Below are 15,983 nucleotides of genomic sequence, written 5' to 3'. Positions count from 1 at the left end.
CATGTCCCAGTTAGCAATGAATCTGTGGATTGTTTGCATTTCCTAGTAATGGAATTATGTGGCTAAAATGAATGTTTTGTTCGTGTTAAACAAAATTCTTATCCAAATAGTCAGCAGTACCAAACGCACAATCGAACAAAATTCTGGTTTGTATAATAGGCCGAAAATTCCAAATAAAAATTACACAGGCGAAAAAGTATATATATATATATATATATATATATATATATAAAACTTTGTCTGTGGACGGACAGTTTTGTCCGAAAACGTTCATAAAGCAGTAAACATTATATTTGCCAAGACCCGTGAAGTGCTATTTTTTCTACCATCATCTACATGTTTGGTGCACCCTGGGCGTTATCAAGGACTCTGGAGTGCGGTCTGTATCGAATTTATATATATATATATATATATATATATATATATATATATATATATATATATATACACATATATACATACACACACACACACACACACACATATATAAATATATATATATATATATATATATACACACACAGTATATATATATATATATATATATATATATATATATATATATATATATATATACATACATATATACATATACTGTATATAATAAATCGAATACAGACCAGCACTTTCCAACAAATCATGCAACTTCCAGGGTGCTCTTGAACAATAGCATATAGATCCAGAGGAAATCAGGCACTCTGCAGTATTAAGAACCACAGTTTCTTTATTGTGACGTTTCGGGGTCTTTAGCCCCTTCCTCAGACCATAAAAAACATATAATAGCAATCAAAACTTACCCTCCTATATATACCCCACACCGTGCAGCTAATTCAACTCATGTGTGCAGGACCGGCGTCCCGTTAGCGCTACTGCGCATGCGCAAACGGCCAATTACGGCAACACATGAGTCAAAACGAAAAAGCAAAATGTAAATACACATTCAAAGTTAAGCACATAGCAACATTTCTACAAGTTGTATTTAATACCCAACTCTTAAATAATTAGTCATCAGAATTTCAATTTCAATCAAGCATAGTAGAATCATAATAAGCAATAGACTGAATCGGTTAAACGGGTAAAAGCGTAATCTGAAATATATGCAGTTACTTGCTAACAAACACATAACCTGTTGTAAACTACAGTATCCCATAACTTTGTACCCTACAAGTCATGGGAATATTTAACAATTAATTGCCCATAAGGAACTACCAATTGTCAGAAGTGTCCCGTACGCATACACACAGCTAAGATATCATTGTAAAACCTCACTTGTGTGCCCAGATAATCAGAACTGACTCGCAAGTAGTATACATCACAGTACAAACCATTGTTACATATATATCCACAACAATCCTTATCCAGCGCATTGAGCTACTAGACACACGTGTGAATAGGAAAGAGGAAATCAAGAGGGCGCACAGCTTGGCACTGGAATAGATATTGGCTATTTGTAAAGTAAGTTTGTTACTTTCTAAACAGTGATGTTATAGTAGTGGAATACAGGAAGAGGGCATACAAAATAATAAATAATAATAATAATGTCCTTGGATTGTTATTGTAAAAAAAGTTCAGTATTATACTTTAGAATATTCGACACTTCTTTGTCTGAGGTAAGTGATTTTGTGCTTACCAGAGGTAACATCAATCATATGAGGTAAGTTGTAGACTTGTTTAGGTTAGAGATGTTTCTTTGGCTCTTGTCCGGTCGATTTGGCTTTGTTCTTTGCTGGAGGAATCTTTCTTTTGGTGGAACCCTTGGGATCTTTGTTTCCAGGGGACTCCTGGCAGTGGTAAGTTGTTTTGAATGAAAATCCTGGACTCTCTGGTATCGTTTGTTGAAAGGCAATGGAAAATCCTGGACTCTCTTTATCCTCTTGGTGATGAGAATATCAAATGCCCTCAATCAGAGTATGAGGTAAGTGATAGACATGGAATGAATATTGGTGGTTTTACTGACCACATAACACAGCCAGCAGATTGAGCTGTTTATAAGAACCACATAAAGCGGTCAGCTATCAGCTACACACTAGCAGGCTGAACTGCTTTAAAGATTCACATACTGCATTGGGCAAACTTTGCACTACAGCCAACCAGAGAACAGACCAGGAGATCGAAATATTCATTCCATGTCTATCACTTACCTCATACTCTGATTGAGGGCATTTGATATTCTCATCACTAAGAGGATAAAGAGAGTCCAGGATTTTCCATTGCCTTTCAACAAACGATACCAGAGAGTCCAGGATTTTCATTCAAAACAACTTACCACTGCCAGGAGTCCCCTGGAAACAAAGATCCCAAGGGTTCCACCAAAAAGAAAGATTCCTCCAGCAAAGAACAAAGCCAAATCGACCGGACAAGAGCCAAAGAAACATCTCTAACCTAAACAAGTCTACAACTTACCTCATATGATTGAGGTTACCTCTGGTAAGCACAAAATCACTTACCTCAGACAAAGAAGTGTCGAATATTCTAAAGTATAATACTGAACTTTTTTTACAATAACAATCCAAGGACATTATTATTATTTATTATTATTTATTATTTTGTATGCCCTCTTCCTGTATTCCACTACTATAACATCACTGTTTAGAAAGTAACAAACTTACTTTACAAATAGCCAATATCTATTCCAGTGCCAAGCTGTGCGCCCTCTTGATTTCCTCTTTCCTATTCACATTCCTAACAGTGACACGGGTACACTGTATCAGTGGCAGCACGCATATATATCACTACTACTACTATTGTTGCAAAACAGCTATTTCTCACAAAGTGTTAGAGTTTTTAGCGCAGGTGCCCCTCCTTTTTTCTAACATATATATATATATATATATATATATATATATATATATATATATATATATATATATAGTAGTAATATGTAGAGGGGAGCCAGCACACACTTTTAGCAGTCAACGTCCGGGCCGCTCTTCAATATAACATAAATAATGTACAGACAATAGGAAGGCACTCACCGTAATAAAAGTATATCTCTTTATTTCATAGTTAACGTTTTCAGGGTTACTGTATATATACATATATATATATAGGAAAAAGGGCTGGGGATCACGATCCGGTGTGTATCCTCAGTTGTCACAACATTTAAGCCAGCACAAAGAGATTTGAATAATCACCTTTAATATATCATAATGTTTCGGCCTCACATGGAGGCCTTGGTCACATGTAAAAAACACACATCACAGGCATACAACACATCCCAAAGTGCTACCTTATATACCCCATCCCCTAAACCTTATATGCTAAACGACGCCCAAATTCATGGAAAACAGCTGAAAGAGATCTAATTGATCGCTGCGTCATCACAGTGAGACCGTAGTCATAACAACAGACAGCACCAGATAGGTATTTGCATAAACAGCAGACCACATTTCCCCATTGTGTGATGACGTCATAAAAAATGGCGTCCATTGTCATGGGAACGCATGTACGCTTATAACATACAAAGCATGACCACATAGCAACAGTTTATCAGAGCACTGAACGCAGGAGCACCGCCCCCAGCTAGACAGGCGTCACCATGGCAACAGACACCAAAAATAATTTTGAGCCTAAGCGTAACAGGTTTATATAGTTAACTAAACAATATTACACATACAATTCAGATCATTTCTTAGATCCAGTGACTAATCAATAACAAGTAACTGTGTGGTACAATATATCTTGTATAAGAATAGCACCTAACATATAGCCATATAAATATCTAGATCATAAGATCCTATAGCAATGCTTAGTCACTAACACTATTAACCAGATCATTGTGTTCTATATACAAAATTAAAAAACACACAAGCAAAGTGCTTTCAAGGAGATGGTAGAAACTGAGTTATTGGAGGAAGGGAAGCTCACAGTCACTTATAAAAACAGCTGTAGTCAATCATCACAATAAGACCCTTAGGGGCAGTGGTGTTCAGTCTATAGATCCAGCATGATTCCACTCTCAGTAAAGCCTTTGATCGATCACCAACCCACGCAGATTTAGGGACGTGATCGATTAATATAGTCCTCATCATGTGGCATGTCCCGCTTGTAGGAAATGACGAGCCACAGGTTGGTCTGAATTGCCCTTTTCAAGGGCCAGCCTTATAGCCGATTTATGGTTGGCCAACCTCTCTCTGAATGTGGTTACCGTTTTCCCCACATAATAAAGGGAACATGGACAGATAATCACATAAATGACATGATCAGAAGTACAGGTCAATCGATGCCGAATAGTAAATCTTTTGTTGGTATGGGGATGATGGAATGTATTGCCAGACATGTCATTGCAGGTCGTACACTTACCGCACCTATAACAGCCTTTTTTCTTTTGAGGTAGCCAGGTGCTCTTCTGGTAACTTTGTACTGGATCAGTGCGCACCAACGAGTCTCTTAGGTTCTTCGCCCTCTTATAAACCAGCCAAGGTGGTGGCATCTCGCCAAATGGTAAGCTGGTATCCGTGGATACAATCGGCCAATGTTGTTTGATAACCTCCTGTACTTTATGTGATGCTGGGGTGTAAGTAGTGATATCATTCAAACGTTGTTCAGCAGGCTTCTGTGGTTTATTGCTAATGGATTGCTGGGTCATTGTGTGTGCTTTCTCACATTGTGTCATGATGAGTGGTTCCGGGTATCCTCTATTGATGAACTTCTGTGCCATCGTATCCAGCTGTTGTTTCTTGTAGCCTCCTCTGTGTTGTTGCATACAACACGCAGGAGCTGAGAGGAACTAACCCCTGTTTTCTGAAATCTAGGGTGAAAAATATTAAAGTGTAGTATGGAATTCTTGTCAGTAGGTTTGTTATAGAGAGTAGTAAATAACCTCAACCCATCTGCTGTCTCACTCTTATATATCTCAAGATCAAGGAAATGTTATCATTATCTATAGCCATCTTGAACCTTAAAGTAGAATTAATGGAATTCAAATGATTAAACCACACATGTAGAGACTCCAAATCACCCTTCCAAACAAGGAATACATAATCTATATACCGTCGATAAAACCTAATAGAGCTCTGTTCTGTAGTCAAAATGTAATCATGTTCATACATGGACATATATATTTTGGCATACGATGGGGCCATATTAGTTCGATCACCACCCCGCGCAGATTTAGGGACGATCAAAGGCTTTACTGAGAATGGAATCACGCTGGATCCATAGACTGAACACCATTGCCCCGAAGGGTCTTAACGTGATGATTGACTACAGCTGTTTTTATATGTTTTTATAAGTGACTGTGAGCTTCCCCTCCTCCAATAACTCAGTTTCTACCATCTCATTGAAAGCACTTTGCTTGTGTGTGTTTTAATTTTGTATATAGAACACAATGATCTGGTTAATAGTATAAGTGACTAAGCATTGCTATAGGATCTTATGATCTAGATATTTATATGGCTATATGTTAGGTGCTATTCTTATACAAGATATATTGTACCACACAGTTACTTGTTATTGATTAGTCACTGGAGCTAAGAACCGATCTGAATTATATGTGTAATATTGTTTAGTTAACTATATGAACCTGTTACGCTTAGGCTCAAAATTATTTTTGGTGTCTGTTGCCATGGTGACGTCTGTCTAGCTGGGGGCGGTGCTCCTGCGTTCAGTGCTCTGATCAGCTGTTGCTATGTGGTCACGCTTTGTATGTGACCAAGGCCTCCATGTGAGGCCGAAACGTTATGTTATGATACATTAAAGGTGATTATTCAAATCTCTTCGTGCTGGCTTAAGGATACACACCGGATCCTGATCCCCAGCCCTTTTTCCTTTGGATATTTACAGGCCGTGCACAGAGTGGTTGCTTTGATGGTGAGTGCTGATTTCTTTGTACATATATATATATATATATATATATATATATACACACACACACACATACATACATACATACACACACTCATAAATATATATATATATATATATATATATATATATATATATACACACACACATATACATACACACACACATACAGGGGGTGGAAAAATATCACTATGGTTTACTAGTCAAGTGTTAAAAGCTACTAGCCCAAGGGAAAAAATTACTAGTCCAGTCATTGTTAAAAAATAGAAAAAAGTAAAAATTCTAAAGTCGTTCGCTGCAATTTCTAAATTGTCTGTGGACTAGTGGACCACAAGAAGTTTCAAGTCCTGTGTGTGTGTGTGTGTGTGTGTGTGTGTGTGTGTGTGTGTATATATATATATATATATATATATATATTTCACAAATATTTATACACATACACTAGCTTTTTTCAACACAATTTACTATAATCAGATGGTTTCCTCAATAATCCTTTATGAAGCACTATGCCGAAACCCATCTCATGCCAGATTAATGCTCTACAAAATTGTTTGACTGTGACACGAAGTTTGAAGCTTCTGAAAATAAGGTCTATGTTGAGCAATATAACTCACCTCCCAATGTCACCAGTAGTTAAAATCAGAGTATCCTTTAGATCATTATCACGTGACAACTTGGCATTTGTGTAAGCCTTTTTCATTCTTGTCATTATAAGCTACAAGAAAGAAAAAAAAAAGAAAAAAAAAAATCAGTTCATCTCCCAATTCAGCATGTAATGACAACATAAGTAGCGGAAAAATCAGTCTTTTTTTGAGTATCACTTTTATGTGATGTTTGTGTTTTGTAGGATCTACTTGACATTTACTCAGTTTTTACATTTTTTGTGTGAAAATAAGTCTACCTCTTTTAAATAACCTTCTTCACAGTCTACCGATTCCAAAATATATTTCACATTCCCGCTGAACGCAATTCTGACATCCTTGTCTGCATCTTCCATCAGATTAAAAAAAGCCTCAATTATAGTCTTTAAACTTGCTTCATCTTTCTCAAACTTCAGGTGTTTAAAAAGCTCAGGGATATTTTCGATAAAGGCTGAAAAACAAAAATATAGAAAAATCTCTCTTATTAAAGGGGCAGTAAACTTAAAAAAAATTATAATATAAAATGTGTGTCCCATAGTGCAGAATTATATTACATTATCTTAGCGCTAACTTTATACTTTAAAGTATTGCAGGCATATTTTATCCAAAAAAAAGAATTTTTCAGACAGCCGCTCAGTGCTCTACTGAGCGGGTCTGGCTTTTTGTCTAAGCGCATCTGGGCAGCTGTCTAGTCACAGCCTGGCCCGATCGCGCCATTACACTCAATGTAGCTCGTTCCTGCTCTGTGCAGAATTATATTACATTATCATTTTAGGTTTTCTGCCCCTTTAATACTTAACAAGCACATCATTATCTAGTAATCATAGTCAACATTTTGTTACAGTTTTTAAAAGTGGACAACAAAAAGACCTTGAAATAATTCAGGTTTACTAAAGATTATTTTTACTTAACATACTAAGTCATTTTTGTACAGCTTGATTTCATTAATGCATACTAAAATTCTCATGTAGTGTTTATTTAGATTTTTAAACAAATAAACAATTCAATTATTATAAACAAGAATTATGGCCTTCACATGTTCAAAGTATACATGTTCTCAGTTACAAATCTAACAAGCAATAGAAATAAAAAAATTATAACTGCTTCAGTAGGACCTTAAAGGATCAGTAAACACCTTGGGTTTGATTTATCAAACACAGGCAGACAGGGGGGGGGGGGGGGGCATATTCGCCCCTGTCCACCCAGCTTCACCCCTGGAGAGCAGAAATCCGTTTTGAAAAGACGGGGGAGAACAGGGCAGGGAAGCGGCGGTCTAATGACCACTGTTTGATAAATCCTGACTGCAGGTTCGCTTGTGCGATCCTCCAGTCAAAGGGGAGAGAAGGGCTTGATAAATCGAGTCCCTTGTACTTACAAGACATTTCAGTTTTGTTGCTATAGAAAAACATATCAGCCAAGACTTAAAGTTTTTAAAATAAATTACATCCTTTTTACTGCAATATTTTTTCAATACCCAACCTCCACCCACCGTTTGCCTTATTTGGAGGAGCCAATTTGGGCAAGGAATAAGACAACTGCCAAAAAGTTAGTATGAAATGCATTATTTGCAGTTGTTAACTGATAAAGCAAATTAGGGTCAGATATGCACCATAATTGGTTTTGAGAAATCAGCAGGGTGCATTTCAAGTTCTGAGAATCAGAAATTGTTAAAATGTTAGAGCTAAAACACATAAAAAGGGGACAAAATAATGAAAAACAGAATTTATGTTTACCTAATAAATTTCTTTCTCCTACGGTGTATCCGGTCCACGGCTTCATCCTTACTTGTGGGATATTCTCTTCCCCTACAGGAAGTGGCAAAGAGAGCACACAGCAGAGCTGTCCATATAGCTCCCCTCAGGCTCCGCCCCCCCCAGTCATTCGACCGACGGTTAGGAGAAAAAGGAGAACCATAAGGTGCAGTGGTGACTGTAGTTTACAAAAAATAAATGTAAACCTGACCAAAATGCCAGGGCGGGCCGTGGACCGGATACACCGTAGGAGAAAGAAATTTATCAGGTAAACATAAATTCTGTTTTCTCCTACATTGGTGTATCCGGTCCACGGCTTCATCCTTACTTGTGGGAACCAATACCAAAGCTTTAGGACACGGATGAAGGGAGGGAACAAGTCAGGTAACCTAAACGGAAGGCACCACTGCTTGCAAAACCTTTCTCCCAAAAATAGCCTCCGAAGAAGCAAAAGTAATGAATTTGTAAAATTTGGCAAACGTATGCAGTGAAGACCAAGTCGCTGCCTTACAAATCTGTTCAACAGAAGCCTCATTCTTGGAAGCCCATGTGGAAGCCACAGCTCTAGTAGAGTGAGCTGTAATTCGTTCAGGAGGCTGCCTTCCAGCAGTCTCATAAGCCAACCGGATGATGCTTTTCAGCCAGAAAGACAGAGAGGTCGCAGTCGCCTTTTGACTTCTCCTCTTGCCAGAATAGACGACAAACAAGGACGATGTTTGTCTAAAGTCTTTAGTTGCTTTTAGATAAAACTTTAAAGCACGAACCCCATCAAGATGGTGTAACAGACGTTCCTTGTTAGAAACTGGATTAGGACACAGAGAAGGAACAACTATTTCCTGGTTGATATTCTTATTGGAAACCACTTTTGGAAAAAAACTAGGTTTGGTACGTAAAACGACCTTATCTGTATGAAACACCAGATAGGGTGAATTACACTGCAAAGCAGACAATTCAGAAACTCTTCTCGCAGAAGAAATAGCTAAAAAAAAAAAAAACTTTCCAAGATAGTAACTTAATATCTATGGAATGTAGAGGTTCAAACGGAACCCCTTGAAGAACTGAAAGAACTAAATTCAGACTCCATGGAGGAGCCACAGGTCTGTAGACAGGCTTGATTCTGACTAAAGCCTGTACAAACCCTGAATATCTGGCATGGCTGCCAGACGCTTGTGTAACCAAACAGACAGAGCAAATATCTGTCCCTTAAAAGAACTAGCTGACAGACCTTTCTCCAATCCTTCTTGGAGAAAAGATAGTATCCTTGGAATCCTAATCTTACTCCATGAGTAACCCTTGGATTCGCACCAGCAAAGATATTTCCGCCATATCTTATGGTAAATTTTCCTGGTGACATATTCACCAGGTCTGCATACCAAGTCCTGCGTGGCCACGCAGGAGCTATTAGAATTACCGAAGCCTTCTCCTGCTTGATCCTGGCTACTAGCCGGGGGAGAAGGGGAAACGGTGGAAAGACATAAGCTAGATTGAACGACCAAGGCGCTACTAAGGTATCTACCAATGTCGCCTTGGGATCCCTGGACCTGGACCCGTAACGTGTAGCTTTGAAGTTATGACGTGACGCCATCAGATCCAGATCTGTAATGCCCCATAGCTGGGTCAGCTGAGCAAAAAACCTCCGGGTGGAGTTCCCACTCCCCCGGATGGAAAGTCTGAAGACTCAGTTAATCCGCTTCCCAGTTGTCCACTCCTGGGATGGGCTGGCGTCGGTCGTGACAATGATCCACTTCGGTCTTTGGAAACTCATTCCCTGAGACAGGTGATCCTGAGACAACCACCAGAGGAGTGAGTCTCTGGTTTGCTGGTCCATCTGAATCTGGGGAGAAAAATCTGCATAATCCCCATTTCATTGTTTGAGCATGCACAGTTGCAATGGTCTTAAATGAATTCGAGCAAAAGGAACCACGTCCATTGCCGCAACCATTAGTCCTGTTACCTCCATGCACTGAGCTATGGAGGGTTGAGGAATGGATTGAAGAACTCGACAAGTGTTCAAAAGTTTTAGTTTCCTGACCTCTGTCAGAAAGATTTTCATTTCTACTGAGTCTATTATTGTTCCCAGGAAGGGAACCCTTGTGAACGGGGACAGAGAACTTTTTTCTATGTTCACCTTCCACCCGTGAGACCTTAGAAAGGCTAGAACAATGTCCGTATGAGCCCTTGCTTTGTGAAAAGACGACGCCTGTATTAAATGTCGTCTAGTTAAGGTGCTACTGCAATGCCCCTTGGCCTTAGCACCGCTAGAAGGGACCCTAGCACCTTTGTGAAAATTCTCGGAGCAGTGGCCAATCCGAAGGGAAGAGCCACGAACTGGTAATCCGAATGGTTTCCATTTGGAATGATGGAACTCTGAGTAATTGGTCTAGGATCTTTAAATCCAGAATTGGCCTGAAAGTTCCTTCCTTTTTGGGAACTTCAAACAGGTTTGAGTAAAATCCCAGTCCTTGTCCTGCTGTTGGAACTGGGTTTATCACTCCCATTTTTAAAAGGTACTCTACGCAATGTAAGAATGCCTGTCTCTCTATCTGGTCTAAAGATAAGCGAGACAAGTGGAACCTTCCCCTTGGAGGAAGGTCCTTGAATTCTAGAAGATACCCCTGAGAGACAATTTCTAGTGCCCAGGGGTCCGGAACATCTCTTGCCCAGGCCTGAGCAAAGAGAGAAAATCTGCCCCCTACTAGATCCGGTCCCGGATCGGGGGCTACCCCTTCATGCTGTCTTGGTAGCAGCAGCAGGTTTTTTGGCCTGTTTACCCTTGTTCCAGCCTTGCAATGGTTTCCATGCTGGTTTGGGCTGGGGTGCGTTACCCTCTTGCCTAGTGGCTGTAGAGGTAGAAGCCGGTCCGTTCCTGAAATTGCGAAAGGAACGAAAATTAGACTTATTTTTAACTTTGAAAGGTCTATCCTGTGGAAGGGCATGGCCCTTTCCCCCAGTGATATCTGAAATAATTTCTTTCAACTCTGGCCCGAATAGGGTCTTACCTTGAAAGGAATATTAAACAATTTTGTTTTGGACGACACATCCGCCAACCACGATTTTAGTCAAAGCGCTCTACGCGCCACTATTGCGAAACCAGAATTTTTCGCCGCTAATTTAGCTAACTGAAAAGCGGCATCTGTAATGAAAGAATTAGCCAACTTCAGGGCGTGAATTCTATCCATGACTTCATCCTAAGAAGTCTCCTTCTGGAGCGAGTTTTCTAATTCCTCAAACCAAAAAGCAGCTGTAGTGGTTACAGGAATAATGCAAGAAATTGGTTGAAGAAGAAAACCTTGTTGAACAAAAATTTCTTAAATAAACCTTCTAATTTTTTATCCATAGGATCTTTGAAAGCGCCACTGTCTTCTATTGGTATAGTTGTGCGCTTAGCTAGCTTTGAAACTGCCTCATCTACCTTAGGGACCGTCTGCCACGCGTCCCTTCTGGGGTCAACAATGGGGAAACATTTTCTTAAATATAGGAGGGGGAACAAAAGGTACACCTGGTTTCTCCCACTCCTTATTCACTATATCCGCCACCCTCTTAGGTATCGGAAAACGCATCAGTGTGTACTGGGACCTCTAAGAATTTATCCATTTTACACAATTTTTCTGGGACCACCAAAGGGTCACAATCATCAAGAGTAGCCAGGACCTCCTTAAGTAGAGCGCGGAGGTGTTCTAGCTTAAATTTAAATGCTATGGTATCAGGCTCTGCCTGCTGAGAAAACTTTTCCTGTGTCAGAAATTTCTCCCTCAGACAAGCCCTCCCTCACCGCCAAGTCAGATTGATGTGAGGGCACTACAGATAAATTATCCTCTGCGTCTACTTGCTCATTTTCTGTATTTAAAACTGAGCAATCACGCTTCCTAGGAAAGCTGGCAGTTTGGATAAAAATGCTGCGATAGAATTATCCATTACATAGAAACATAGATATTGACGGCAGATAAGAGCCATAGGCCCAGCAAGTCTGCCCCACCTTACCTAACAGTATAAACTTATCTAGTTCGTAGGATAGCCCTATGCTTGTCCCATGCATTTTTAAAGTCCCCCACAGTGTTTGTTGCTACTACCTCTTGAGGAAGTTTATTCCATAAATCAATCACTCTTTCTGTAAAGAAGTGCTTCCTCAAATTACTCCTGAATCTACTACCCTTTAGCTTGAGCTCATGACCCCTTGTTCTTGAATTTTCCATTTTATGTAAAATACCCACAGCCTCAGTTTTACTAAACCCTTTAATGTACTTGAAAGTTGCTATCATATCACCTCTTTCCCTTCTCTCCTCTAAGCTATACATATTTAGGTCATTGAGCCTATCCTGGTAAGTTTTATTTTTTAGACCATGTACCATTTTGGTAGCCCTCCTTTGCACAGATTCAAGTTTGTTAATATCCTTCTGAAGATATGGCCTCCAGAACTGCACACAATACTCAAGATGAGGCCTAACTAATGATCTATAAAGTGGCATAAGAACCTTACTATTTCTGCTGCAAATACCTCTACCAATACATCCAAGCATTCTGCTAGCCTTACTCGCTGCCTTACTACATTGTTTACTAAGTTTTAAATCATCTGAAATAATAATTCCCAAGTCCTGTTCCTCGTCTGTAACAGTCAGTAAAGTGTCATTGAGTCTGTAATTAACATTTGGATTTTTCTTCCCTAAATGCATTATTTTACACTTTGCTGTGTTAAACTTTAGATCCCAGTCGTTTGTCCAATCCTCCAATTGTTGTATATCACTTCTCATTTTGTCTACCCCCCCTGGAACATCCACTCTGTTGCAAATTTTTGTATCATCTGCAAAGAGACATACTTTCCCCTGTAGCCCTTTGCTGATATCGCAGATAAATATGTTAAACAAAACAGGCCCCAGAACTGACCCCTGAGGAACACCACTAGTAACAGCCCCCTCTGCTGAATGAACTCCATTTACTAAGACACTTTGTTTTCTGTCCTTAAGCCAGCATTCCACCCAGTTCACAATTTTTGAATCTAGACCAAGGAGATATAGTTTGTGAATAAGTTTATTGTGTGGGACGGTGTCAAATGCTTTGCTGAAATCTAGAAATGCTACATCAACTGCTCCTCCCTTGTCTAATACTTTTGTTACATAATCAAAGAAGTCAATTAGATTAGTCTGACATGATCTCCCTGAAGTAAAACCATGCTGATTTTGGTCCTCTAAATTGTTTGTCTTTATGTAAGTCATAATTCTTTCCTTTAAGAGGCTTTCCATTAATTTCCCTACTACTGAAGTTAAACTAACTGGCCTGTAGTTGCCAGATTCTTCTCTACTGCCCTTTTTATGAAGAGGTATTACATTTGCTATTCTCCAATCATCTGGGACAGCTCCTGTTAATAGTGACTGATTAAACAGATCAGTTAATGGGACAGTTAGCACTGAACGAAGTTCTTTTAAAACCCTTGGATGAATATTATCAGGACCCACTGCCTTTGTAACATTTATTTTTGATAATGCTAACAAAACCTCATCCTCTGTAAAAAGATTACTGTTAAGCTTGTTTCTATTTTGCATAGCATCCCTTAATGTAGACATTGTATCTTCACAATCTTTAGTGAAAACAGAACAGAAGTAATCATTGAGACAGTCTGCAATCTGCTTATCTCCTTCTATTATTCTACCATCAACTGATTTCAATTTTACTATTCCTACCTTATTTTTTCTTCTTTCACTGATATATCTAAAGAATGTTTTGTCCCCATGTTTTACTGACTGTGCTATCTTCTCTTCTGCATCAGCTTTAACCTTCCTAATTAACTGCTTAGTCTTTTTTTGTTGGAGTCTCCATATTTTCATATCATCATCTGCTTGTGTGTGTCTGTAATTTTTATAAGCTATTACTGCTGCTAACTGTTGCATAGTAATCGCAATTGGTGCGCTAGATGTACTGGGCATCGCCTGCGCGGGCATAGCTGGTGTTGACACAGAAGGAGAGGAAAGCAAGCTATTTTCACTACCTTCAGCTAAAGAATCATCTTGGGCTATATTTTTAAGTGTGATTGTACTGTCCTTAAGCTGTTTGGACGCTATGGCACACTTCACACATAAATTTAATGGGGAAACCACCTTGGCCTTTGGACATACAGAACATAGGCTATCTGAAGACTCAGACATGTTTAACAGACTTAAACAGAACTATAATGCAATAAAAATTATTTTTGACAAAAACGTTACTGTCTCTTTAAATAATAAAAAAGCACACTTTTTTACTGAAATATCAAAAAACCATGAAATAAACATCCGATTTTAATGAAATTTTCACCACAGAGTCTCAATGCTTTGAAAAGATTGCACACAAATTTTCAAATCAATTAACCCCTTAATGCACACTTTTTTACTGAAACATCAAAAAAAACATGAAATAAACATCCGATTTTAATGAAATTTTCACCACAGAGTCTTAATGCTTTGAAAAGATTGCACACAAATTTTCAGATCAATTAACCCCTTAATGCCCAAACCGGAATTAATAACAGTTATTAACCAGTTAACACACTACAGTACTAGCCACAGATTTCACTGTAGCCTTTTACCTTCATTAGGGATTATTTTAGCAGGAAATAAGCCTCCCTGGAGTCTTTTATGATGCCTCTTGACTCCCCACATGAAGTTGCATGGATTGCCTAGGCAAAAACAACTGCACAATTTAGGCCTAAAGATGAGGCCTCCTCCCTCTTCATTCTAGAGTGGAGGGGCCTTTCTGACTAGATTTAGGTGTCCAAATAAGTGCCAGGCCGAAATTAAACCCCAAAAGTGTTTTAAAGTCTGAAAAAAACACCTTATTTATAGTGAAAAACATGCTAAAAAGCAATCGATTTTAAAGCCCACAATAGTGTCAACCAGCATAGAGCCCTAAATATAAGCCATAATTTTATACAGAGTCTATTAGAATAAAACAAAAATGGCTTAGCAATCCCAGAGGGAATTTCTGACAGTCTTCTAGCATTACATGGTCTTGTTAGAAACATGACTGATCATACTTGAAGCAGATAAGCCTGCAAACTGTTCCCCCCAACTGATGTTCTCTGGTTAACAGTCCTGCGTGGGAACAGCAATGGATTTTAGTTACTGGTGCTAAAATCATACTCCTCTCAACAGAAATCTTCATCACTTTCTGCTGTAGAGTAAATAGTACAAACCGGCACTATTTTAAAATAACAAACTCTTGATAGAAGAAATAAAAAACTACAACTAACACCACATACTCTTTACCACCCCCGTGGAGATGCTACTTGTTCAGAGCGGCAAAGAGAATGACTGGGGGGGCGGAGCCTGAGGGGAGCTATATGGACAGCTCTGCTGTGTGCTCTCTTTGCCACTTCCTGTAGGGGAAGAGAATATCCCACAAGTAAGGATGAAGCCGTGGACCGGATACACCAATGTAGGAGAAATATATTGCAGTTTCATTATGCAGAACTAAACAATTTATATAAAAATCTCAAGGTGTTTACTCTCCCTCTAAGCAACCAACAAGTTACAGTCTAGGGCTCAGGTAATACAGCTTCTAATTGGCTGCATTTAACTAGACTCCAACAAAAGAGAGCTGAAATAGAGGCAAGACATTTTGAACAAATACAGTTAAGGTTTATTAAAGGGAATGTCAATTTTGATGCTAAGTGCCCGGTTTTAAAAAATTCGATTAAAAACAGGGGCACTTTAATTCATAAAAATTTACATTTCACTCGTGTTGTGAAAAAATACTTACCATTTAAACTTGACAGCTGCTCCAGCTTCCTCTGCCCGTCGCAAAGCCTCTTCCTGGG

General features: G+C 39.0%; 1 protein-coding gene across 1 annotated transcript in view; it reads right to left on the bottom strand.

Annotated features, from left to right (window-relative positions):
* Window positions 1-15,983, bottom strand: part of ATR (ATR serine/threonine kinase) — a 455,512-nt gene that overhangs the window by 385,380 nt on the left and 54,149 nt on the right. The window contains exons 12-13 of the mRNA XM_053711664.1: window positions 6,707-6,897; window positions 6,420-6,520 (exon numbers count right to left, since the gene is read on the bottom strand). Of these exons, the coding sequence (XP_053567639.1) occupies window positions 6,420-6,520; window positions 6,707-6,897 (292 nt within the window). The remainder of the gene's footprint in view (window positions 1-6,419; window positions 6,521-6,706; window positions 6,898-15,983) is intronic.

The sequence above is a fragment of the Bombina bombina genome, chromosome 4, assembly GCF_027579735.1.
Source record: "Bombina bombina isolate aBomBom1 chromosome 4, aBomBom1.pri, whole genome shotgun sequence".
Classification (NCBI taxonomy): Eukaryota; Metazoa; Chordata; class Amphibia; order Anura; family Bombinatoridae; genus Bombina; species Bombina bombina.
The sequence above is the reverse complement of the archived record's forward strand: the minus strand, read 5'-3'. Positions and strand labels throughout refer to the sequence as shown.